Here is a 27806-nt window from a genome sequence, read left to right on the forward strand (position 1 = left end):
TTATTTTCTTGTCTTACTCTTCTTGATAAGGCCTTTCATTTTTCTTCAATAAGCCTTCTGTGGGTGTGGAAAATATAGGCAATTCCAAGTAGAAACTGAGATGAATATTTAAGTAAAATTCTCAAAATAAGCCTATGTAAAGATAGGACTATAAGGCTTGCACAACTGATTTCTCATGGGTATATCCCTATCATAAAACTGAACAATCTCTGCTTCTTCCATTTTTATCGTGGTAAAATATATATGCTTTTGCTGCTGCTGCTAAGTCACTTCAGTCGGGTCCAACACTCGTGACCTCATGGGCTGCAGCCCACCAGGCTCCTCTGTCCATGGAATTATTCAGGCAGAGTACTGGAGTGGGGTGCCATAGCCTTCTCCGAAAATATATATACATAACATAAATTTTGCTATTTTACTCATTTTTATGTGTATTATTCAGTGGCATTAATTACATTAACACAATTGTGCAACCATCACTGCTCTTTCCAAAGCTTCTCATTACTCTACCATCAAACAATTTCTTTTAAGAAACTTTTTTAATTAACTCATTTCGGTTTTCAACAATTTATGAAGTTTAAACATTCCTACATTCAAGGAAAATCTCCTGTGACACTTGCCCATCACAAGGTATGATTCAAAGATCCATAATTATTTGGAATTGGTAAGTTTGATAAAAATCTTTTTCCCCCATCAAACATGTGCCTAGTGAATCTTGTTTTCTCAATTTTATTTTCAGTATCAATATAAAAATATCTTCCTACAAAAAATATTTTAGTCGAAAGATGAATAAGCTTAAAAGCAAATGTAAAAACAACTTCTTTCAGATAAATATTCATGAAGATATTTAAAGAATCTTATTATTAATATTTATTTATTTAAATAAATTTTGTCTTATTTATATTAAAATATTCAGTTCAGTTCAGTCGCTCAGTCGTGTCTGACTCTTTGCGACCCCATGAATCCCAGCACGCCAGACCTCCCTGTCCATCACCAACTCCCAGAGTTTACCCAAACTCATGTCTATTGAGTCGGTGATGCCATCCAGCCATCTCATCCTCTGTTGTCCCCTTCTCCTCCTGCCCCCAATCCCTCCCAGCATCAGAGTCTTTTCCAATGAGTCAACTCTTCACATGAGGTGGCCAAAGTATTGGAGTTTCAGCTTCAACATCAGTTCTTCCAATGAACACCCAGGATGGATCTCCTTTAGGATGGACTGGTTGGATCTCCTGCAGTCCAAGGGACTCTCAAGAGTCTTTTCCAACACCACAGTTCAAAAGCATCAATTCTTCGGCGCTCAGCTTTCTTCACAGTCCAATTCTCACATCCATACATGACCAAAGGAAAAACCATAGCCTTGACTAGATGGATCTTTGTTGGCAAGGTAATGTCTCTGCTTTTCAATATGCTGTCTAGGTTGGTCATAACTTTCCTTCCAAGGAGTAAGCGTCTTTTAATTTCATGGCTGCAGTCACCATCTGCAGTGATTTTGGAGCCCAGAAAAATAAAGTCTGACACTGTTTGCACTGTTTCCCCATCTATTTTCCATGAAGTGATGGGACCAGATGCCATGATGTTCGTTTTCTGAATGTTGAGCTTTAAGCCAACTTTTTCACTCTCCTCTTTCACTTTTGTCAAGAGGCTTTTTAGTTCCTCTTCACTTTCTGCCATAAGGGTGGTGTCATCTGCATATCTGAGGTTATTGTTATTTCTCCCGGCAATCTTGATTCCAGCTTGTGCTTCTTCCAGCCCAGCGTTTCTCATAATGTACCCTGTATATAAGTTAAATAAGCAGGGTGACAATATACAGCCTTGACGTACTCCTTTTCCTATTTAGAACCAGTCTGTTGCTCCATGTCCAGTTCTAACTGTTGCTTCCTGACCTGCACATAGGTTTCTCAAGAGGCAGGTCAGGTGGTCTGGTATTCCCATCTCTTTCAGAATTTTCCACAGTTTATTGTGATCCACATAGTCCAAGGCTTTGGCATAGTCAATAAAGCAGAAATAGATGTTTTTTTGGAACTTTCTTGCTCTTTTGATGATCCAGTGGATGTTGGCAATTTGATCTCTGGTTCCTCTGCCTTTTCTAAAACCAGCTTGAACATCAGGAAGTTCACGGTTCACGTATTGCTGAAGCCTGGCTTAGAGAATTTTGAACATTACTTTTCTAGCATGTGAGATGAGTGCAATTGTGCGATAGTTTGAGCATTCTTTATCATTGCCTTTCTTTGGGATTGGAATGAAAACTGGCCTTTTTCAGTCCTGTGGCCACTGCTGAGTGTTCCAAATTAGCTGGCATATTGAGTGTAGCACTTTCACAGCATCATCTTTCAGGATTTGAAATAGCTCAACTGGAATTCCATCACCTCCACTAGCTTTGTTCATAGTGATGCTTTCTAAGGCCCACTTGACTTCACATTCCAGGATATCTGGCTCTAGGTGAGTGATCACACCATCATGATTATCTGGGTCATGAATATCTTTTCTGTACAGTTCTTCTGTGTATTCTTGCCACCTCTTCTGAATATCTTCTGCTTCTGTTAGGTCCATACCATTTCTGTCCTTTATTGAGCCCATCTTTGCATGAAATGTTCCCTTGGTATCTCTAATTTTCTTGAAGAGATCTCTAGTGTTTCCCATTCTGTTGTTTTCCTCTATTTCTTTGCATTGATTGCTGAGGAAGGCTTTCTTATCTCTCCTTTTTATTCTTTGGAACTCTGCATTCAGATGCTTATGTCTTTCCTTTTCTCGTTTGCTTTTTTTTTTTTTTTTTTTTTCAGTGTTACAGCTCTATTTTATTTAGAAGATAGCAGGAGAGAGAGAGAGAGAGACAGAGAGAGACAGAGAGAGCGCGCGCGCGTACGCACGCGGGAGAGAGAGTCCGAGAGAAAGTGCTTTGGCTCCTCCTTTTATATGTTTTTTCCTCCACCTGGGCCTGCCCCATGCAAATTGGGCTTAGCCAGGAGTGCTGTTTGTTCTGTTTGTTCTGCCTGAAGTCTTCACTCTGGTCCTCGGACCTTCCTTGTCTTTTAGCCACCGCCATTTTGGACTCCTTTTCCCTATTCTACCTACCTAACATTCCCCCCTCAAGAGATGGGAGGCCCAGTTCTTTGGGAATAGGGGCGTCGAGGTCTTTCTGGCTACTTCCTGCTGAACTGGGGTGGCGAGGGGTATTGGGCCTCCCCCTCTTGCTAGTCTCAATCCTCAGAGTCCTTATAGCAGTGTCCAAGGGTGTGTGATATTTTCTGTGGTCAGCTGTAGTTTTCTATCTTTGTTGAACTGGCACTGCATGTTGTAGCTGGTTGACCTGGGCAGAGACAAAACAGGTTAGACAATTGACAGTACATGGAATAATCATAGGCATCATCAATATCACATAACAAGGACTAGTAGGGACATTGGTCAATTTTAAATTCACATCGCCAGGATAGCTCAAGTCCCTCCTTGTTCTGGGATCAGACGATCTATCTCCTGTCTGTTTTGGAGTACAGTCTCTGTCAAGCTCTGTTGGCTCCTTAGAGTTATCCTGAGAAATCTTATCCCCAGAAACCAGATTTTGGGGGTGTTCATTAGAATGGCACTCATTGGTAGTTCTGAATAGGTATCTGAGATCTCCCAGGGGCTCACAGGTGTATTGAGTGTCCTCTTCTGTTTTCTTCCATGGCTTGACTCGTGAGTAGTGAATCCAGGAGTCATGTCCTGGTACCTTGACTGCTCATGTCTCTTCTTTTCACAGCTATTTGTAAGGCCTCCCCAGACAGCCATTTTGCTTTTTTGCATTTCTTTTCCATGGGGATGGTCTTGATCCCTGTCTCCTGTACAATGTCATGAACCTCCATCCATAGTTCATCAGGCACTCTATCAGATCTAGTCCCTTAGATCTGTTTCTCAGGTCTGATACTGTAAAGAGCAATACTGCATAGGAACCTGGAATGTTAGGTCCATGAATCAAGGCAAATTGGAAGTGGTCAAACAGGAGATGGCAAGAGTGAACGTTGACATTCTAGGAATGAGCAAACTAAAATGGACTCAAATGGGTGAATTTAACTCAGATGACCATTAAATCTACTACTGTGGGCAGGAATCCCTTAGAAGAAATGGAGTAGCCATCATGGTCAACAAAAGAGTCTGAAATGCAGTATTGGTTGCAATCTCAAAAATGACAGAAGTATCTCTATTCATTTCCAAGGCAAACCATTCAATATCATGGTAATCCAAGTTTATGCTTCGATCAGTAATGCTGAAGAAGCTGAAGCTGAACAGTTCAATGAAGACCTACAAGACCTTTTAGAACTAACACCCCAAAAAGTTGTCCTTTTCATTATAGGGGATTGGAATGCAAAAGTAGGAAGTCAAGAAACACCTGGAATAACAGGCAAATTCGGCCTTGGAGTATGAAATGAAGCAGGCCAAAAGCTAATAGAGTTTTGCCAAGAGAACGCACTGGTCATAGCAAACACCCTCTTCTGACAACACAAGAGAAGACTCTACACATGGACATCACCATATGGTCAACACCAAAATCAGATTGATTATATGCTTTGAAGCCAATGATGGAAAGCTGTATACAGTCAGCAAAAACAAGACCAGGAGCTGACTGTGGCTCAGATCATGAACTCCTTATTGCCAAATTCAGACTTAAACTGAAGAAAGCAGGGAAAACTACTAGACCATTCAGGTATGACCTAAATCAAATCCCTTATGATTATATAGTGGAAGTGACAAATAGAATCAAGGGATTAGATCTGATAGACACAGTGCCTAAAGGACTATGGATAGAGGTTGGTGACACTATACAGAAGGCATTGATCAAGAACATCCCAAGAAAAAGAAATGCAAAAAAGGCAAAATGATTTTCTGAGGAGGCCTTACAAATAGCTGAGAAAAGAAGAGAAGTAAAAGGCAAAGGAGAAAAGGAAAGATTTGAATGCAGAGTTCCAAAGAATAGCAAGGAGAGATAAGAAAGCCTCCCTCAGTGAACAATGCAAAGAAATAGAGGAAATCAATAGAATGGGAAAGACTAGAGATCTCTTCAAGAACATCAGAGCTACCAAGGGAACATTTCATTCAAAGATGGGCTCAATAAAGGACAGAAATGGTATGGACCTAACAGAAGCATAAAAAATGGTATGGACCTAACAGAAGCAAAAGATATTAAGAAGAGGTGGCAAGAATACACAGAAGAACTACACAAAAAAGATCTTGATGACCCAGATAACCACGATGGTGTGATCACTCACCTAGAGCCAGGCATCCTGGAATCTGAAGTCAAGTGGGTCTTAGGAAGCATCACTATGAACAAAGCTAGGGGAGGTGATGGAATTCCAGTTGAGCTATTTCAAGTCCTAAAAGATGATGCTGTGAAATGCTGCACTCAATATGCCAGCAAATTTGGAAAACTCAGCAGTGGCCACAGGACTGGAAAAGGTCAGTTTTCATTCCAATCCCAAAGAAGGACAATACCAAAGATGTTCAAACTACTGCACAGTTGCACCCATCTCACACTAAAAAAGTAATGTTCAAAATTCTCTAAGCCAGGCTTCAGCAATACGTGAACCATGAACTTCCAGATTGTCAAGCTGGATTTAGAAAAGGCAGAGGAACCAGAGATCAAATAGGCAACATCTGCTGGATCATCAAAATAGCAAGAGAGTTCCAGGAAAACATCTACTTCTGCCTTACTGAGTATGCCAAAGCCTTTGACTGTGTCGATCACAACAAACTGGAAAATTCTGAAAGAGATGGGAATACCAGACCACCTACCTGTATCTTGAGAAATCTGTATGCAGGTCAAGAAGCAACAGTTAGAACTGGACATGGAACAATGGATTGGTTCCAAATCGGCAAAGGAATACTTCAAGGCTGCATATTGTCACCCTGCTTATTTAACTTGTATGCAGAGTACATCACACGAAATGCTGGGCTGGATGCAGCAAAAGCTGGAATCAAGATTGCCAGGAGAAATATCAATAATCTCAGATAAGCAGATGACACCATTCTTATGGCAGAAAGTGAAGAAGAGCTAAAGAGCCTCTTGATGAAAGTGAAAGAAGTGAGTGAAAAATTTGGTTTATAACTCAACACTCAGAAAACTAAGATCATGGCATCCAATCTGGTCACTTCATGGCAAATAGATGGGGAAACATTGGAAACAGTGAAAGATTGCAGATGGTGACTGCAGCTATGAAATTAAAAGATGCTTACTCCTTGGAAGAAAAGCTATGACCAACCTAGACAGCATTTTAAAAAGCAGAGACATTACTTTGCCAACAAAGGCCCATCTATTCAAAGCTGTGGTTTATCTAGTAGTCATGTATGGATGTGAGAGTTGGACTATAAAGAAATCTAACTGCCGAAGAATTGATGCTTTTGAACTGTGGTGTTGGAGAAGACTCTTGAAAGTCCCTTGGACAGCAAGGAGATCAAACCAGTCAATCCTAAGGAAATCAGTCCTGAATATTCATCGGAAGGACTGATGCTGAAGCTGAAACGCCAATCCTTTGGCCACCTGAATGGAAGAACTGACTCATTTGAAAAGACCCTGTTGTTGGGAAAGATTGAAGGCAGGAGAAGGGGATGACAGAGGATGTGATGGTTGGATGTCATCACCGACTTGATTGACATGAGTTTGAGCAAGCTCTGGGAGTTGGTGATGGACAGGGAAGCCTGGCATTCTGAAGTCCACGGGGTCACAAAAAGTCAGACATGACTGAGCGACTGAACTGAACTGAACTGATCTTAAAGACACTAGAAAAAGACAGGGAATAGAAATTATTAGATACTGTACTGTTGGGGTGTGCAAGAGATTTAGAAGAGTCAGTTGCATGATAATATGAAACTTACACTCCATCAACAATAGAGTCAGGGGGCTGAGTGACGGGGCACACACCTACTTCCCACTGCTGTTTCCTTGCACTGCTGTCAATATTGATGCAATTTTCCAATTCTTTCTTAATCTTTACTTGTTAATAGAAAAAAATATTCATTGCTCTTAAAGTATTTTGGAATTATAAACGTATTGTCCATTTCTGCCTCCATTCCATTCTATGTTTAGAGAGAGAATATAAAGCCCTGAGGAAGAATCACAGAAATCTGTTTTCTTTTAAAATTCAACACTGTTGACAGGGGTTAGATTTAAAATGGTTATCAAAGAGACCTCAACAGTGTGGAAAGTGGATTAAGTAATGAATTACATGCTAGTCTGGGTTACATGATGTTAACAATATGAATATTTAGTTCTATTGATAACAAGGTATATGTGAACTTAGAAAAAAATCTTTGGGTGTGTTGGACATTTTTATAAAAAAAGAAACTTTTGGTTATTTTGTAAAATGGACAAGGTTCACTTCATATATGAGGAGGTGGAATCTTGTGGAATTGAAGAAAGCTCATCTCACACCCAAACTAACTAATGTTTGAAACATAGAGAGGCTCACCCTCTCCTCAGATGCCTTCTCAGTGTAAGGACGGGGTATAAATGCAGAGTTGGTGGTGTGAGATGATGGATGAGGGTCTCCTCTGGTTGCCAGAGGATCTGTGACCAGCACAAAAACTGCTTGGTCTGGGTTAATTAATTGCAGGAACAGTTTATTCAGATGCAGGGCAAGCACCTTGGCTAAAATCTCAGCATCTGTGTTGATTAAAGATCTGAGGCTGAAGGAAGCACCTAGTTGGGGGTCTTAGATGGGTTTGTGAGCCATATGGGCTTCTTTTAATGAGGGAGGGTTCTGTGATCCAAGTCTCAAAGCTATGCTGTTCTAGTCAGCACTAACGGAGCATCTCTTGTCCAGCACCAAAGTACTTCCCAGTCCTATTAGGGCAATCATTTTTCCTGGTTATTTGTTTCAATAATCTTTTCAGAATCTCAATACTATTTTTCATTTCTTACAGACCTAGTGATAAGAGAACAAGGTGCAAAATCTTGCTGGCCTCGTTTAAGTTCAGGGTAGATCCTGAATAAAAATCTGTTTTGAATATTATTGCTGATGAAATGTCCACTAGTCTATTATGGCACTGTAAAGATGTGAGTTGTAGAATATATATTCTCTGAGATTTTACCTTTAGGATATTATGTCTATAATCAGTTTTTCTTGGCTTTGACTTTCTGTTCATTATAGCTATAGAAATGGACACAGAAGTTCAACTGAAAAGGAAATTATAATAAAAATTTAAAAATACAGCTGCATCAATAAAACTGAACTTCTTTAGGTTGCACAATCTCCTGAAACATTCATAATTTGAAAATACTGTGGACCTTATCCAAGGATTTTTAAAAATATAAATTTATTTATTTTAATTGGAGATTAATTACTTTGCAATATTGTATTGGTTTTGCCATACATCAACATGAATCCGCCACAGGTATACACATGTTCCCCATCCTGAACCCCTCACCCTCCTCCCTCCCCATACCACCCCTCTGGGTCGTCCCAGCGCACCAGCCCCAAGCAACCAGTATCATGCATCAAACTTGGACTGGCGATTCGTTTCATATATGATATTATACATGTTTCAATGCCATTCTCCCAAATCATCCCACCCTCTCCCTCTCCCACAGAGTCCAAAAGACTGTTCTATACATCTGTGTCTCTTTTGCTGTCTCGCATACAGGGTTATCGTTACCATCTTTCTAAATTCCATATATATGCGTTAGTATACTGTATTGGTGTTTTTCTTTCTGGCTTACTTCACTCTGTATAATAGGCTCCAGTTTCATCCATCTCATTAGAACTGATTCAAATGTAAAAGGATTTTTAAGAATTATAAAGCTATGCCACACAAGGATCTAAGTCAGATGTAAACTTATATGCTTACTTAGGGAAACAAAACCTTGAGTTAAGAGCAATGTTTTTTTCCTCAAGTTCTTTGTTCTCTTTACTCCATTTGATTTCTATACAGATCTAAGTCAACTACTGGCATTAGAGTCTATTCATCCAGGTCATCACACTTAAACATCTCTTTATCTTGTGAGTTGATTTGTAAACTTTTCTATTATGAAATGTGTCACAAATAAATGAGGGCATGTAATGTATAAGTAGATTTCTAAAATAATGATAAAGTAAGCATCCATTTTTCTCTCACCTTAAGAATTAGTACATCTTTAATTTGTCGTGATTCTCCTCCAAATTGTGATCTCCAACCTTTCTCAGAGGTAATCATCATTGGCATTTATATGATTTGATATTTCCCATTCCTTTAAGTTTTCCATTTACATAGCTATTTGTCCTATAAATAAGTTGGAATCATATGTTTTGTTCTGTAACTTGTCTTTATTGCTTCCAATATGCTGCAGAGATCATCCATGTGGATGTGTATACTTGTGGTTCATTCATTTTTACTGCTGAAGTGTAATCTATTGAATGAATATACTATAATTTATCAATCAGTTCTACTGATGAAAGACTGTGGATGGTTTCAATTTTTGCTATTGGGAAAAGAGCAAATATAAAGATGTCTTCTTGTACAAATGGGCAAGAATTTTTCTAGATACAGAACTAAGAGTAGAATTACTGGGTTATGAAGTATGTATATACCAGAATCAAAATTTCTAAGTATGGTCTAATGGTTTTCTAAAATGATTTTTACCAATATTTACATTAACCAGTTTACCAATATTTACATTAACAGTTAACTACATTAACTGTTACATGAGTTTACAAGGCTTCAAGTCTCTGCCAACTTGATATGGTCATAATATATATGTAAATATGTATATTTGCATAATATATACAAATGTATGTAATCAAGTTGTGATATCCTGTATCATAATTTTAATTAATATTCACTACTTATGAGATATAGCACACTTTTATATGTTTATTTGCTATTTTTCATCTTCTATGAAATGTCTGTGCTATTATTTCTATTGGACTATTGATAACTTAGAAATATTCTCATTCATTCTTTATACAGTCTGTATACTAATTCATTATAGGTCAGGCAAATATCTTCTCCCAGTTTGTGGTTCTCTTCTCACTGCCTTAGTTGTGCTTATTGATGAATAGAGTGCTGAATATTTTTGAATTTTAATTTTGAAATAATTGTAGGTTCACATGCAGTTGTAAGAGATAATACAGAGTGATCCCATATACCCTTCTCAAAGTTTCCCCAGTGATAACATCTTGTACAGCTGTAGTACAATATCACAATCAGGAAACACATTGATACAATCTATTGATCTTATTCAAATGTCAGCAGTTCTGCATAAACTTGTGTGTGTGTATTTAGTTCTGTTCAAATTTTATCACTTGCTTTATCTTGATATAGCAATCACTACCTTCAAGATACAGAACTGTTCCTTCATCTTAGGGTTCTCTCATATTATTATTCCTTTAGGCTCACATTCACCCCCGTTCCCCCACCATCCCTAAACACTGGTAACCTCTCATTTCTAGAATGTTATATAAATGGAATCATAAAATATATTACTTATTATTTGAACCTCCCTCCCACACCCCTATGTTGTCCCCAGAGCCCTGTATTGAGCTCCCTATGTTATACATCAACTTCCAACTAGATATCTGTTTTACCTATGGTAATGTATATTTCAATGACACTCTAAGTATATTACTTTTTGAGGTTGGTTTTTCTCACACAGCAGAAATCCTTTTAGATTCATCCAAGTGTTTGATCCCTGGGTTGGTTGGGAAGACCCCCTGGAGAAGGGAAAGGCTAGCCACTCCAGTATTCTGGCCTGGAGAATTCCATGGACTGTATAGTCCATGGGGTCGCAAAGAGTCGGACATGACTGACTTTCACATTTTTTTTTTTTAAGTTGCATGTATCAATAGCTTGTTACTTCTTGTTGCTGAGTACTGTTCCATGTTATAGATGTATCACAGTTTATGTAACCATTCACTCATTGAAGGACATCTGGGTGCTTCCAGTTTTTGGCTATTATAAGTAAATTAAAAAAAAAAGAATTAATAAAAGACTTTTTTAAAAAAAGTTTTTAGGTTGACAGAAAAGGAGCAGAAAGTACAGTGAATTCCCATATATACCACTCCTCCCCCACTTTCCCATCTTATTAACATTTTACACTAGTTTTGTACATTTATTACAATTGGTGAGCTAATATTGATACAATACTATTTACTAAAGTCCATATTTAAACATTATGTTTCACTCTTGGTGTTGTATATTCTATGAGTTTGGAAAAATTTACCATTAGAGTTTCATACAGAATAGTTACCTGGCCGTAAAAATCCTCAGTGGCCTGCTTATTCATCCCTTCCTATTCCAACCCCTGGCAACCACTACTCTTTTTACTGTCCTCATAGTTTTGCCTCTTCCAAAAGATCATATAGATGGAATCATAAGAGCACATAGCCTTTCCAGATTGGCTTTTTTTGTTTTAAGTTAATACACATTTAAGTTTCTCCATGTCTGTTTGTGACTTGATAGCTCGTTTGTTTTTAGCACTGAATCATATCACATAGTCTAGATGTATCACAGCTAATTTGCCCATTTATGTACTAAAGGACATCTTGGTTGCTTCCAGATTTGGGCAATTATGAATAATAATGGTGTAAACATCCATGTGTAGGTTGTTATGTGAATATAACTTGTTGGCTCATTTGAGTTAGTAACAAGTTGCTATTTTCTCCCACAGGGAAAAGTGAGAGTGTATGAGTGACAGCCAGACTTCCCTAGCTATGCAGGACACTGTCCAGGAGGTCTAGTTCTTTCTTGCTTCATCCATATGGATGAGGAAATCTACAGGATTGAGGGATTGGGAAAAGCTGGGAGCAAAGTAGCCAGGGCTCAGAACTCATCAAAGGGACACTACTAATGGCTTTTCATTTCTTCCTACTAACCACATCACAGACTCTATTAGGAAGCTCACCCACTAGCCACTGGATATACCTCACCTGTGGGCCTCTGCAACTGGCCCACAGGTACCCACACCACTATGAGCTTCTCATCCATACTCGCATCTCTCCTTCCTCCCCCCATTCTAGCAGACTGTATAGATGGCAAGAGTGAGCCTTTGCAGGTAGCTAATAAGGAGGTGTAGAAAGTCAACCTAACGGTGGGATCAAGAACAAGCTCACAAACTTGAGCATTTTAGGGTATTGTCCTAGAGAAAACAAACAGGAACCTCAAAGTACTTAGGCTGGCTTTGTGGGATTGAGAAAAAGCATATAATTTTAAGAACTCCTCATGAAGAGGGAACTAGAAGTGTGAACCAGACACATCCATAGAAAATCCTCAGAATTCTTAACCAGGTGAAGATAAATTGAAAGTTGCTCAGTCATGTCTGACTCTTTGCAATCCCATTAACTGTACCATGGAATTCTCCAGGCCAGAATACTGGAGCCTTTCCCTTCTCCAGGGAATCTTCCCAGCCCAGGAATCAAACCTAAGTCCCATATTGCAGGTGGATTCTTTACCAGCTGAGCCACAAGGGAAGCCCTTGTGAAGGTGAAGATATATGTCTCCCAAATCCAGTCTGCAAGACTGGATGAAGTGCTACTGCTTCAAATGCAAAGACATCAATGCAAAACCTCAAGGAACACATAAAATCAAGGAAACATGACTTCACAAAAGGAACATGATAGCTTTCCAGTTTCAGACCACAGAGAAATGGATATCTACATATTTCCTGACAAACAACTGAAAATAATTGTTTTAAGGATGCTCAGTGAACTACAAGAGAACATAAATAGATGACTCAATGAAATCAGGAAAATAATACATTAATAAAATGAGAGGTTCAACAGAGAGCTATAAATCATAAAAGCAAATTCTAAAAATAAAGAATACAAATAATGAAGTGAGAAATGAAACAGATCTTCAACAGCAGATGTGGTCAGCAATGGAAAAAGTCTGTGAGCTTAAAGACAAGTCATTTGCAGTTATCCACTCAGGATACTCAGATACCACAGAAATACATAGTATTAATATTAGAGACTACTATGAACATTCATATGAGAACAAGTTGAATAAGTTAGAAGATATGGGTAAATTCCTAGAAATACACTCTACCAAGACTGAATCATGAAGAAATAGAAAATCTAAATAGATCTATAACTGGTAAAGAGATTGAATCAGTAACTGAAAACTTCCCAAGAAAGAAAAGCCTAGATGTACACGGTTTGGCTGGTGAATTCTACCAAACATTTAAAAAAGAATAAATAATAATCTTCTTCAAACTATTCCATAAAACTGAAGAGGAGGGAACACTTCCAAATGCATTTTACAGAGCTAGCATTACCCTGAAACCCAAATCAGATAAAGACAGTACAAGAAAAGAAAGCCACAGACCAACATCTCTGATGAATATAGGTGTAAAAATTGTCAAGAAAATATTAACAAACTGAATTCAACAATACTTTAAAAGGATTATACTCTCTGAAGTGGGATTTATCTCAATCATGCAAGGATAATTCAACAAATACATTAATAATGTGATGAACCACATTAACAGAATGAAAAATAAAAATCATATAATCTCAGGAGATGCAGAAGAAGCACTGAACAACAACATTCAATTTCCTTTCATGATAAAAACTTGACAAACTTAAGCACAGAGTGAATGTATTTCAGCATAATAAATACCATACATGAGAAATCCACCACTAACATCATGCTTAATGATGAAAAGTTGAAAAAATTTCCTCTAAGATTAAATGTCTATTCAACAGCCCAATTTTTTAGCCAGTTAGTTGTTCTATGTCCAGTTCTAACCGTTGTTTCTTGACCTGCATATAAGTTTCTAGGTTGAAGCATCCCAAACAGAAAATGATATTCTGCTTAACTGGAAAAGAGGAAAAGCGCTTAACTGGATAATAGAACAGAACATTATAAAAGTTTTTTCCAACACCATTCACTTAATTTTCATCTTAGTCCCCTTTTCTACTCTTATCCTGCATTGAGCTATATCTGAAAAGGGACTGAATTCCCCCCCCAAATTTGGCAGTTAATCTAATTTATGTCTATTGATGCTTGAAACTATTTATCTATTGCCCACTGTTCTATTTGTACATTTTAATTTAACATGATGTCTAAATATTTTCCTAGTTTTGAAAAATGTCATACTTTTCCTTGGAAAAGTAACACATAACAAAAAATTACTTTCTAAGATAAACTCACTTACCTGAAACATAAATATAGTTCTTAAAAGTAATGAAAAATATTTGGGTAATTACATATATTTACACATTATCAAAACCTGCGCCAAACAAAGTTATAAATATGAACTAAGTTCATGGATTTAGAGGGAAGAAAATTCAGCATAAGGTGCCATGAAATAAATTCAAAATACTCATTTCCCAGACTCACAGATTATTACCCAAATCAGCATGTATAAACAAATTCTTGTTTCCATTTCAAACTATGCTATTTTAAATATTTCTTCATTCATAGAAGGAAAATTCACAAGATATAGCATGTAAATCTGAACAGAGTATGCTGCTCTAAAAATGTAGAATGATTATTTAAAGGTTAGTGTGATGCTTACAACTTCATGACATGGAAGAACAGATAAACAAAAAGATAAGTGGTTGACAGAGGACCACTTACTGGTATGGCCTCAGCCTATTAATACTATTTTCATTTAATAAAACTCAGACAGAAGTAGAAATTTTTAATTTAGGGCATAGGAACAAATCAAATGGCACAAAACAAGTGTCATATAAAACAATTATTGAATGTCATAAGCAAATAAACAGGTTTATGGGTCTCAAAATTGTCTCTGACTTAAAGTAAACTCAGGAGCATATACAAAAGGAAAGTCACAGAAAAACTGATCAGTGCATAGGATTATAAAAGAAAGGCTAAGTTTTCAATAATTGTCATATTGTAACTTCACTCATGTTACAAACGTTTAATTAATATTTTCCCTAGTATAACAATCAGTCTATGACTGCCTCTTAAACACTATTATTCTGTTTAGACTAGCTGGTAATTACAGGAGACAAAATTTCACCTAACATGTAAAAGTTGTCCAGATGAAATGAAATAAAGATACTATTTAAACCTTGCTTCTGGAGAGTACCAAAGCCAAGAATGTCTGGTCTGGACAAACTTTGAAATATTGCATAGTTTTCTGTAATTTTGCACATGTACAGCAGAGGGCACTAATATAATTATAGTGGTTGGGCCTGCTGGGAGTAATTATCTGTGATTTTGGGATTCACTGGAAGTAGTAAACTAGAAAGTCTTTCTCATCTTCATCAGTGAATAGTTTCCTACTATCTAAATAGGGAAATTCTTTGCATGAAATTTACTTAATTTTTATAGCTAAAGGGCCATAATAATAGAAAGTTAACATTGATTATTCCCTAAGAAATCAACAACACAATGAGTGATCTTTGAATATCATAAACCAGCTTCCTCAAAAGACCAATAACACTCCATCAACCTCTCTCCCACATCCTCTTGCTCTCACATAGCTACACTCACCTAACTGCATCTTTTCCCAAAACACCGTCCCAGAAATCTAAAAGTGGAAAAACTTTTGGCTATGTTAGCACCTTTTTATGATACAGTTGAAGCATTGTCTGATCGTAATGATCTGTATAAGGTGATGGAAACTTTGAGACAAGTGGAAAGACTAACAATTAGCTGTTGTTAGGAGAAGGAAATGGCAATCCACTCCAGTATTCTTGCCTGGAGAATCCCGTGGACAGAGGAGCCTGGTGGGCTGCCGTCTATGCGGTCGCACAGAGTCGAACACGACTGAAGTGACTTAGCAGCAGCAGCAGAGAGTTAGCCGAAATCACCCTCAAATATGTTGTTTTATTACAAAGAGGAAGAACAGATGGTCAAACAGTTTTGTGGTCTTCATTTTCTAGGTAAAGTTAGTAGAATAATTGCTATCTCTAGCAAAGCATGAAGTATGTATAGTAGAGAAAACAATCACTTGTTTTATGAATTTAACTGTGATAGATGTATGGGCTTTGCTTTCCAGGAGATCACCACATCCCTGTTTCATCCCTTCAAATACCCTGGTGCAAGCCAGCATCATCTCCTGCTTGAACTGGTTTTCCTGCTTTTAGTGCCATTTTCCTAACCCCACAATCCATTCTCCCCACAATGGAGTGGTCTTTTATTAATGTAGAGAAATCATCTCTCTCCTCTGCTTAAAATCCTTCTGGAGTTTCCTGTTAGTCTTACAGCAAAATCCAGATTCCTTCCTTCATCTTACACCACATTTTCTTTCACTCTAACTCCTATCATAGTTGCCTCCTTTCTGTTTTAAGAGCATATCAAGCAACTTCGTTCCTCAGGGCTTTTGTATTTGCTACCCACACGCCAAGATTTTTAGATGGTTTCTCATCTTTCAGATTTCAGCTTAAATTGTATCTCTCCAGAGAGGGCTTTTCTCATCAACCTAACAAAAGTAGTCTATGCAGATACTCTCTATCTCATTATACTTTTCTGTCTAGCAGGTATCACACACTCCCTCTCTTTTTAAGTTGTTTATATTGCCTTTCACCATTTTTAGTTCCCTGAAGATAGGGACTGGTTTACCCTTTCATATCTGCATCTCCAGTGCTAAGCTTCTAGCACATAATAGGTACTCTGTACATAATTTGATTCACTAATTGTATAATCATGAGATATCTTTTGCATTCCAGAAGCAATGCCTGGCATGTTTTTGTTTTTAATTTTTAAAAGCTTAACTCATGTATTTTAACAAGATTGATTCTCAGTTGACTGCATGTCAGACCCACTTGGATGCTAAGTCCCTTCAGTCGTGTCCGACTCTGTGCGACTCCATGGGCTGTAGCCTGCCAGGCTCCTCTGTTCATGGAATTTTCCAGGCAAGAATACTGGAGTGGGCTGCCATTTCCTTCTCCCCAGACTGAGTTGGGGAACTTAAAAAAAAAAAAAAAAAGCAACACCTCAGTTCCACACCACACCTGTTAAATCAGAATCTCTGGAGATGAGACCAAGGTATTATTTGAAGAGATCCTTTGATTCTGATCTGCAACCAGCATGGGAAAAACACAGAGTAACTATCATTCCCTTTTCTTTAAACTCTTTCTCAGCTCCTTTGTTATTCCATTAACATCCTTTAGTGTGATTCCTTTTCAAATGATTTCTGTAAGAAATATTTCTGGGAAATCAGAGACAGAAAATGCTTGTAGTCTTTACCAACCCACTTCAAATTGGAGTTCGCTTGTGGATCACAAAGCTTGATCTCTAGTCACGTGGATACTTTTATCCCCTTGGAATGGGCTCCTTTGGGGCTCCATGAAAACAGACATTTCCTGGGAAATAGTTTATGTGGATGTACCAACCTATGAAACACTGCAGTATTTAGATTTCGCTTATAAGCTTTTGCTTTTTACTCATACTTTGATTTCCCGTTGTCTGATAGCCGAGTTGCCAGTCCAGGTTAGATGCACGATACTGGATGATTGGGGCTAGTGCACTGGGACGACTCAGAGGGATGGTATGGGGAGGGAGGAGGGAGGAAGGTTCAGGATGGGGGACACATGTATACCTGTGGCGGATTCATTTTGATATTTGGCAAAACTAATACAACTATGTAAAGTTTAAAAAAAAAAACAAAAAAAAAACAAAAAAAAACAAAAAAAAACAAATATGTGCATGGTATGCTTCCCACTCGTTGAAGTAACTCATTTCTTTAAACGTTCCTCTTGGATATACTTTCTCTGATCACACTGCCTAAAACAGGGCTTAACCACTGCCTTCACTCACTCTTCCCTTCCTTTGCTTTATTTCTGTTTACATAACAGCACTAATTAACAAGTATATTTCCTTGTTTATGATATGTTTTCCCCTACTAGAATATAAGCTCCGTAGAAGTCAGGATTGTGACTGTTCACTGCTATATCCTGAACAGTGTTCAGTATTTGTTGACAAAAAATGAAGGAATAAATGACCAGTGTCTGGCAAGGGGTTCCCAAATTGATTTCATTTTCTTTCTTCCTATTATCCCATAGAATTTTGCTATAACAAGAAGCATCATACAGGAAAAAAAAAAATGTTAGTGGCAAAAGGAATTATTTTCATTAATTTAACAGTTTTATTTTTTCCCAAGTAGTCATTATCATACATGAGTTATATTTATATTAGATTTTAACTTTGATAAAAGTTACCCATAAAAATCAGGCTTACCCAGTGTTTCAGTGGTAAAGAATCCATCTGCAATAACGAGATGTGGTTTGATCCCTGGGTCTGGAAGGTCCCCTGGAGGAGGAAATGAAACCCACTCCAATATTCTTGCCTGAGAAATCCCATGGACAGAGGAGACTGGTGGGCTGCAGTCCAAGAGGTTGCAAAGAGTTGGACATGACTGAACAACTGAGCACACATGCATCCGTAAAAATGTTTCCTGTTCAAAGCAATGTCCCACTAATGTGAGATATCATTAACAACCATCAGGAATGTCTGATAATTACTGAAGGCAAGACTTTTCTTTGGCCTATAGGGAGCTAGTTGAGAGACATTTCTTGAGTGCTTCTTTTGTAAGGTCATTGTAATAGGCTTCATGAGAGGTACAAAAAAAGAGGTTTTTCTGCCTTCTAGGACCTTACAATCTGTTTAGAGTTATAAACCAAGTGTATTAAATGTGAGAATAATAAAATTATGAGATACAAAATATAAAATAGATACAGAATGAAAATTGAATAATATTAGCTTGGGAGATTCTTTCTCTCTGTATATACATGTGTATATACACACACACATATCTCAAATTAGATAAAGTGGCCTAGAACTTCTGGAAACTGAGTTTTTTTTTTTTTTTTTTTTTAAGATTTGTTTATTTATTTATTTTAGCTGTGTTGGGTCTTTGTTGCTGTGTAAGGGCTCCCTCCAGTTGCAGCAAGTGGGGGCTACTCTTTGTTGCCATGTGTGGGCTTCTCATTGCAGTGGCTTCTGCTGTCGTGGAGCATGGGCTCTAGGGTGTGGAGCTTCATTAGTTGTAGCAAATGGGCTCAGTAGCTGCAGCTCTCAGGCTCTGGAGCACAGGCTCAGGAGATGTGGCACACGGGCTTAGCTGCTCCTCAGCATGTCCATTCTTCCCTGCCGCTGCTGCTGCTAAGTCGCTTCAGTCGTGTCCGACTCTGTGTGACCCCACAGACCACAGCCCACTAGGCTCCTCTGTCCCTGGGATTCTCCAGGCAAGAATACTAGAGTGGGTTGCCATTTCCTTCTCCAATGCATGAAAGTGAAAAGTGAAAGTGACCAGGGATTAAATCCATGTCCTCTGTTGGCAAGCAGATTCTTAAGAACTGGATCACTAGGGGAAGCCCTGGAAAGCAAGTTTTAATGCAGTATGTGAAGGCAATAAAGAAAGTAGATGCATTCCCTTTGGTGCTTTTCTGTTCACAAACTCTATATTCTTTATCTAACCCTTTTTTAGATTCCGTTCCCTTTCATAACATGTGACTTCCCCTTTTCTCCTATGGACTTGTAGGTTAAAGTCCAAACAGCTGCCATGTGAACCATGTAAAAGTTGTTACTTTTATTTTACTTGCTATTAACAGGATGCTATTTATACCCAGTTGTTGCTTTTTAAACTACCTTGGCCTCTTGAGCTGGGTACTTTCTGTTTGCCCCTTCAGATTGTCTTTTTTTTTTTTCCACTCTATTCTGTATCCTGGTGGGCTGCCCTGTAAGAACTGGTTGGATTCAGCCAGTGCAGAGCATGGGAGGAGATGGGCCTGAGGGAAGAGAGTGAGGCTTGAGTATTTGTTCCCCTGGCTTCCAATTTTTTGGTTTGAGTCTTTAGCCAGGCAGCTCTCTGGACACAGCCCTTTGTCTCCTGGTACCAAGAACTGCTCATTCCCCTCACTCTTTTGAGTTTAGGGTGATAACATCTCCCATGCTTTGATTAGCCTTGAGGCACTGCACTATCCTTTGTGCTTTCTCTGGACCTTCCACTTAACCTTTGTAATCAGTTTGTGTTTTTAACTGTTCCCAAAGTACTCTATGTGAGTTTCCATCAACTTCCTACTGGGACTCTGATCCCCTTGCCAAGCAGGAAGGGAATCAGAACCTGGAAATTCCAACCCTCTAATCACAAGATTGGTTGGCTCCCCAGGCAGTCAGCCCCCATTCTTAGGTGCTTTCCAAAAGTCAACTTCTTAACCTAAAAAGACACCTTTAAGCTCTCATCATCGAGGAAATTGCAAGGGCTTTAGGTGCTTGGTGCCAGAAATGGGGATGGAGACAAAGACCAAGTAAGTATTTATCATAAATCACAGTCTCACAAAAGGCAAAATGCCACTCTATGTGTGTGAGGGTATGTATGTATGGCTCTATGCTATGATACTATATGAACACTGTTATAGGCAATAGATAAGCATCATCAAAACAGAGATATTAAACCAGATCACTGGCAATGGAAGGAGACCTTCATGTTTGAGGTGAAGCCAGAGAAACAAAATAGGTGGGAGAATTGGAGTACTTTTGCAATATTGCCTTGAGAGTAAAGAAAATATACAGAAAATACCAAGGATCATGGATCTATCATGCTGTGTGTTAGGGAGGAGAAACTGAAACACAGGTGAGAAAGCTGAAAAAAAAAAGTGTTGTCTCATTCCAGTCATGTGTTAAAGATCCTAAACTATGTAACTTTGTGTATGAAATCAGCTGAGATCCTCAGGGAATTTGGGGTTGTATTCTAAAATTAGTGAGGTAAGTAAGCTGATAAAAGTTACTCAAAACAATATGACGTGGTTTTTTTTTTTTTTTTTCTTTAGGACAACACCCACACAGAGTTTGGACTTAATTGAGATAATTTTAGAAAAGCCTATTATTAGGGAAAAAGACAGTTATTTAAAGTTTTGGACTGTTATATAATCATTTAAGATGAAAATGGAAAATTAAATTCTGTTTTTCTAATACTGCAAGCTCATCCTTTTGGAATTGTGTGAAAGTTAAATGGGACAACTGGAACTGATGATGCCATCCTTGGATACCTATGATCTTGACTTAGAACAGTCTCAGGACTGATCAATAGGTGCCAGGTATCACTCAGATAAAACTGTAGTATAGTTTTCCCTCAGTATCCTAGGGGTATTGGTTCCAGGATCCCCCTGATACCACAATCTGCTGATTACTCAAGTCCCTTGTATTCAATGAAGTTGTACTTGCATGTAATCTATATACATACTCCTATATACTTTTAATCATCTTAGAGTACTGGTATGGAGAAGGCAATGGCACCCCACTCCAGTACTCTTGCCTGGAAAATCCCACGGATGGAGGAGCCTAGTAGGCTGCAGTCCATGGGGTTGCTAAGAGTCGGACACGACTGAGTGACTTCGCTTTCATTTTTCACTTCCATGCATTGGAGAAGGAAATGGCAACCCACTCCAGTGTTCTTGCCTGGAGAATCCCAGGGATGGGGGAGCCTGGTGGCTGCCGTCTATGGGGTCACACAGAGTTGGACACGACTGAAGTGACTTAGCATAGCATAGCATAGCAGAGTACTGGTAATGCCCAATACAATGTAGATGCTGTATAAATAGTTGCTGGTGTGTGGCAAATTCAAGTTTTGATCTTTGGAACTTTCTTGAATTTTTAAAAAAAACAAAAAATTTATTTTGGGCTGTACTTGATCTTTGATGGTGCACTTGGGTTGTCTCTAGTTGTGGGAGTAGGGGCTTCTCATTGTGGTGGCTTCTTTGGTTGCAGTGCACAGGCTCTAGCCGAGCAGGCCTCAGTAATTGCTGCTTGAGGGCTCAGTGGTAGTTGCCTCACAGGCTCTAGAGTGTGGGCTCAGTAGTTGCGGCGTGCAGACTTAGTTGCTGTGGAATCTTCCTGGACCAGGGATTGAACCAGTGTCCTGTGCATTGCAAGGTGGATTCTTAGCCACTGGACCACCAGGGAAGTACTTGAATTTCTTTTTTTCCTGAACATTTTTGATCCAATGTTGGTTGAATTTGCAATGGAACCTGTGGGTACAAGGGCCAGCATTATATATAAGAACAATACAATTGCCTTGGTTTACTCTAACTCCTGGATTGGAATTGGTCTTATCATGTCATGGTCCTGACATGATATGCCTGCTATTGATTCAAATGTCACATTGGCACATCCCAGCTTGTGGGATTCTCTTTTAATGCTGAAGGGGTGACAGCAGGCTATTTTTGATTTAGATCCCTAGGATATGACAAGACCCTAAAAACTGTGATAAATTTCAAAACGATATGAAAGAAATCTATGATAGTTAATGTTTTACCAATATCTAATTGTGGCTTTAAATTTAAATCTGTTGACTAAATAAAGAGTATACCAAATTGGTAAAGAAGAAATAAACATGTCTTAAAATTTGGCACTCTTTCTGAAAAACAAGAATTGTAAAGGCTGAGAAATTGCTAATACATTTTCTCTTTTTAAATAGACATTAGATATAATTTTAAAAATTAAAGTGAGAAGTACAATTCAAATACCACATTAATTTGCACGTTTTCCTCGCTTCCCCAATATTTCACATATACAGTGGTGATATAGAGAGAATTATGTGTTTCTATAGTTTAATAGCCTTCATCCTCAGCAGATTTTAATATGTATTTCTAAAGAACAGACATCATCACTTTTAAATATTTGAACAGAAAATTGCATAGGAGAAACACTTGATTGTTTGGACATTTTTATTCATGTATTATTGCAGATCTTTAACTTATCTTTCTGAGTTAGAAGTGTTAATATCCAGTGTTTCACAAGTTTCTGTCATTTTAGCAAATAACTAATAGAAGAAAGAACTCCCTATGTATGCTCTGAAAATGTGCAAGTTTCAATTCTTGAAAATTGTCTGCTGGTTAAGTACTATTAATGACTCAATAACAAAAAGACAGATCAGATCAGATCAGATCAGTCGCTCAGTTGTGTCCGACTCTTTGTGACCCCATGAATCGCAGCACGCCAGGCCTCCCTGTCCATCACCAACTTCCAGAGTTCACTGAGACTCACGCCCATCGAGTCAGTGATGCCATCCAGCCATCTCATCCTCTGTCGTCCCCTTCTCCTCTTGCCCCCAATCCCTCCCAGCATCAGAGTCTTTTCCAATGAGGCAACTCTTGGCATGAGGTGGCCAAGTACTGGAGTTTCAGCTTTAGCATCATTCTTTCCAAAGAAATCCCAGGGCTGATCTCCTTCAGAATGGACTGGTTGGATCTCCTTGCAGTCCAAGGGACTCTCAAGAGTCTTCTCCAACACCACAGTTCAAAAGCATCAATTCTTCGGCGCTCAGCCTTCTTCACAGTCCAACTCTCACATCCATACATGACCACAGGAAAAACCATAGCCTTGACTAGATGAACCTTTGTTGGCAAAGTAATGTCTCTGCTTTTGAATATGCTATCTAGGTTGGTCATAACTTTCCTTCCAAGGAGTAAGCATCTTTTAATTTCATGGCTGCAGTCACCATCTGCAGTGATTTTGGAGCCCAGAAAAATAAAATCTGACACTGTTTCCACTGTTTCCCCATCTATTTCCCATGAAGTGATGGGACTGGAAAGACAACCTAATTAATAAATTGACAAAAGGTTTGAATTGACCTTTCTCCAAAGAAGATAAATATCTAACAAACACATGAAAACATGATCAATGTCATTAGTCATTAGGGAAATGCAGATCATTATAATCAGTATAATCATTAAAAAAAAGAAAAATGTTTTTGAAGATGCAGAGAATTTCAAATTCTCATACATTGTTGGTGGGATTGTAAATGCTATAGCCACTGTGGCAAACAGATTGTTCCTCAGTAAGGTAAATATAGAATTACCAAATGACCCAACAATTTCACTCTTAGGTATAGACACAAGGTAACTGAAAATAGGTATTCAAATAATAACCAGTATTTGAATTTTCATAGTAGCTCTTCACAGAGGAGCCTGGTTGGCTAGGCCATAGACTCCCAAGGAGTCGGACATGACTGAATAACTGAGCACAGACACAAGTGTTTCACTTTGCTGTACACCTGAAACTAACACAACACTGTAAATCAACTATACTATAGTAAAAAATTTAAAAATTGTCTAGTCATTGATTCAAATATTATCCTTCTTTTGAGTTGAATATGTATACTTATCCATTGTATATAATGGAAGAGACTTCACTGCTTTTCAAAATAATTTTTCTGTATTCAGATGAAATAATGCCCTTCTGCTGCTGCTGCTAATTCGCTTTAGTCGTGTCTGACTCTGTGAGACCCCACAGATGACAGCCTACCAGGCTCTTCTGTCCCTGGGAGTTTCCAGGCAAGAGTACTGGAGTGGGTTGCCATTGCCTTGTCTGAATGCCCTTCTGAGTGAGTACCAAATAGCCATGAAAATGTGCATTGACATTGATTTCATGCCAAACATGTAAATCATGTGATTGGAATTCCTATAGACTTAAACTCAGTGAAGTCATGTGTTATCATACTAATGCTGTATTTCAAGTGACAGGTATGGAGTGAAGGTAGGGATCCAAGGCACAGGTTTTAGAGTTAAGTGGAACCATATTCTAGCTTTTCTAATACCAAATGCGGGACTTCAGCAAGGTAGCGTAATTTCTCAAATTTCAATTTCCTTACTAGTAGAAAATGAGGATAATACCTATTTTACTCTCATGATGTAAAAACTGAATGAGTATATATAAATGAAAAGTAGTTATCACTGGAGTCAGCATATAGTAAATGTTCAGTATGGTAACTACTATTTTAAAAAGAACTTTTGTATTCCCCTCTTTTAAAAGAAAGATTTATTTATTTATTTTTGGCTGTGCTGGGTCTTCACTGCTACAAACGCTTTTCTCTAGTTGTTGAAAGCAGGGGCTACTCTCTAGTTGCCGTGCTCGGGCTTCTCATTGCAGTGGCTTCTCTTGTTGCAAAGATCAGACTATAGGCACCCTGGCTTCAGCAGTTCTGGCTCCTGGGCTTAGTTGCCCCAGAGCAGGATCTTATTGGACCAGGGATCCTCTGCATTGGTAGGCAGATTCAAAATCACTAGACCATCAGGGAAGTCCCAGTAACTGGTTTTAAGACAGGATTATATGTACTTTTTCTAATGCAATCCATTTATAAATTTTGTTAAGTACTCACCTTCAGTGGGAAGGAAGTCCAATCATCCTGCCTCAGCAGAATTCTGATTGGGAGGGTGTCTTTCGAGGTGCTGACTAGATTCTGGCACGGAGTGGTAATTCTGATTAAAAGAAGAAGTCATCAGTTAAAGCAGTCACCTCCCTATTTCCACAGTTCTCCCCACCCCACCGCAGCTCTCCATGTGCTCTGCAATCTTTACAGCAGAGGACAGCGATCTAGCCTTTGGTAGAACCCGATTGCTAGCACCACGTGCGTCTCCTTATCAAACTCATTACAAGTAGGACGTGTTTCAATGACAGAAAAAGAGGAGGTTATTTCTTATTCAAAGTTGATAAATAAAGAAAGCAGGAAGGAAGGGGAAAAAAAGGAAGAAAAAAAGAGAATGAACAATAAAGAAAGCTTTTTTTTTTTTTTTTTTAAACCATGCTCCAAATTACTAATTTCAAACTGGTCCGAGGATTCAAACTCCGGAGAATGCGGGTCACACTCACTTTGATACGCAGCCAACTGCATAAAGAAGTTGACATAAAAAAAGGAAATCATGACTCCTGCAAAACAGAAGACAAAGGTGCACAAGGGATCATAATTCCAATGGGAAACCTGCTCGATAGTCCCAGCTCAGCACAAGGCTTTCCACGTCTCCTAGACATCAGTCAGCTGGTTGTCAGCTGTACGTAAAGCAGTTTTGCTAAAGGGTGTGAAGAAAACATTTAAGTGTAAAACTTATTCCTTGATCCTCAAGGAGCTTACAACAGCGCGGGAGGGATTAGCCCTGTAACTGACACTCCAGGGCGGTCAATGAAACGTGACAAACGAGTTGGCAAGGGTCTTGAAGGCGGAGGAATTCACAGTTAGGGATCATTTGGGGCTAGGAGCTTGTCAAGAAAGGCTTTAAGAAGTGGGGTGTAAGCTAGGCGCAAAGTAGCGGCGGGTAGGGTTTTAGATTGATGGGAAGTCGTGGCGTGGTGGATTGAATACTGACCAGGGCACTCAAGGGTGCGGTGCAGGCCAGACCGGACTAACTCCTCCGGCCCAGGACGCGTGCGCTTCCAACGCTCGAGCCAGGCGCGCGGCCCGTGGGAAGCCAGCCAGGGCCCGCGAGCGCGAGACCCCGCGCGCCAAGGCGGGAAAAAGCTGGCGCATGCGCGGCTCGGGGCTTCGGGATCGCCAGGATGGGGAAGAGGAGGTGGAGTTTCCTAGAGGGAACTTGACCCGTTAGCAGCCGCGGCAATGGCGGCGCGGTCGCCGCCCTCACAGCTCCCTCCGCCCCAGGCGCGACACTTGGGACCCTGGTCCCCACGTGTTGGTCGGGGAGCGGTGGCACACGCAGTGCGCAGCGAGACCTCGGGTCTTGAGGGCGCAGCGCGGGAGGGCGTCGTGGACAAAAGCGATTTACCCTGGCTTGGCGAAGAAGGGTCAGAGGGCCAGCGAGGGCCAGCGGGGACAGCTCCGGCTCAGGCTCCCCTCCTCAGCGCGCCCATGGGGTCCATGCGGCTAGAGGGCATCTCGGTAGAGGAGGCGATGGTGACCCGGACGCAGCTGCTGGAGGAAGAGCTGAGCAGCGTAAAGGAGGAGCTGGCCCTGTGTCAGGTATCGAAGTGGCCGCCGGCCTTTCCCCTCCACAGCGGGGCTGGGGCCGCGTCCCTCTCCCTCTGCCTTCGTCTGTGTCGCTGCGCGGGTTTAGGACCCACCCACCTCTGCCCGGCGGCGCTGCGTCCTGGCTCCCACGCCCAGCCGGGCCCGCTGCTCGCTGCTGAGGGAGCCGGCCGCGCCCAGCTAGTCGACCTCTGGCTCCTGCCCTTCTCTGGACCTTGGCCGGGCAGGGACCGCCTCGGCTGTCCCCTGGTTTGGGTGGTTTGGTTGCCTTCACTTGGATCCCACCAAAACTAGCGGACGCACCCCACCGCCCTAAGCTCAAGTTCTCTGTTGTGACTGTAGTGGTACTTGGTGCAGTAGAGTGCAATCCCAGAGTTGAAATGTGGAACAGGAAAGTGGAAGCACTTATATTAAAATAAAACCCATCCATGAAGGAGCCTGTTTTTAATCATCAGATCCACACTTGCCCTGTTCTTAAGTAAAACTGAAGTTTTTAAAACAGACCAATAATTTTTAGGGAGTCTCAGGCTGGGAATTTTCACACATAGTAGAGGATGCTAGATATTTATTAACCAACTATGTTAATCCCATATTTCTCTAGTGAGAAATGTTAATTTCATGTCATGTTGCCTGTGAAAAGCATATACTAAATCAATTACCTTAACATTACTTTCTGGTTATTTGTATAGTTTGTGAGTACCAAACGTGGCTTGAGTACTCATATTCTGGAAGTTTTGTATCCTTACCACCATCTCTTTTATGAGTTTACCAGAACCTTTGACAGGACTGGGTGACTAAATGTTGGGAATTTGCTCAACAGTAGATCTTTGAGTCACTCTGTCTTCAAGATAGAACCCATTAAGAAGTGCTAAACAGCAAGGTAACTATAAAATATCATAAGTTTAGATTAATAAAAATTCATAAATTTCATTCTCACAGTTTGTTCTACTTGATTCTGTTGTCCCTTTTGTAGGATTTTCCTGACTGGGTCAAGAATGTAAAACCAAAACAGTCTTGTTCAAACTGAAATGTTGTTTAATCACCAAGTTGTATCCAGCTCTTTTGTGACATCTTGGACTGTAGCCCACGGGCTCCTCTGTCCATGGAATTCTCCAGGCAAAAATACTAGAGTGGGTTGCCATTTCCTTCTCCGAGGGATCTTCCCAACCCAGGATTGAACCCATGTCTCTTGTATCTCTTG

At 39.6% G+C, this 27806-nt stretch overlaps 1 protein-coding gene and 1 long non-coding RNA gene across 6 annotated transcripts in view; one reads left to right on the plus strand and one right to left on the minus strand.

The window, feature by feature from the left end:
- Window positions 1–795: 795 nt before the first annotated feature.
- LOC138988916 (uncharacterized) lies at window positions 796–26640 on the minus strand. Of its 2 annotated transcripts, XR_011465182.1 has the most exons (4): window positions 26406–26640; window positions 25010–25109; window positions 18091–21878; window positions 796–3304 (listed from the first exon to the last, which is right to left on the minus strand). It is a non-coding gene; the product is annotated as an uncharacterized lncRNA (long non-coding RNA). The 2 variants fall into 2 exon arrangements; XR_011465181.1 differs by lacking the exon at window positions 796–3304 and having other exon boundaries at window positions 17780–21878; window positions 26406–26563.
- The window catches only part of CNTLN (centlein), a 357018-nt gene continuing 355407 nt past the window's right edge, over window positions 26196–27806 (plus strand). For 2 of the 4 annotated variants that reach the window (XM_070375940.1, XM_070375942.1), the window contains exon 1: window positions 26197–26599. In XM_070375940.1, the coding sequence (XP_070232041.1) occupies window positions 26240–26599 (360 nt within the window). In that variant the 5' untranslated portion in view covers window positions 26197–26239. Of the gene's footprint in view, window positions 26600–27806 lie in introns of all 4 variants that reach the window. The other 2 variants (XM_070375943.1, XM_070375941.1) reach the window with 2 other exon arrangements.

This window comes from Bos mutus, chromosome 8 (genome assembly GCF_027580195.1).
Source record: "Bos mutus isolate GX-2022 chromosome 8, NWIPB_WYAK_1.1, whole genome shotgun sequence".
In the NCBI taxonomy this organism is placed as follows: Eukaryota; Metazoa; Chordata; class Mammalia; order Artiodactyla; family Bovidae; genus Bos; species Bos mutus.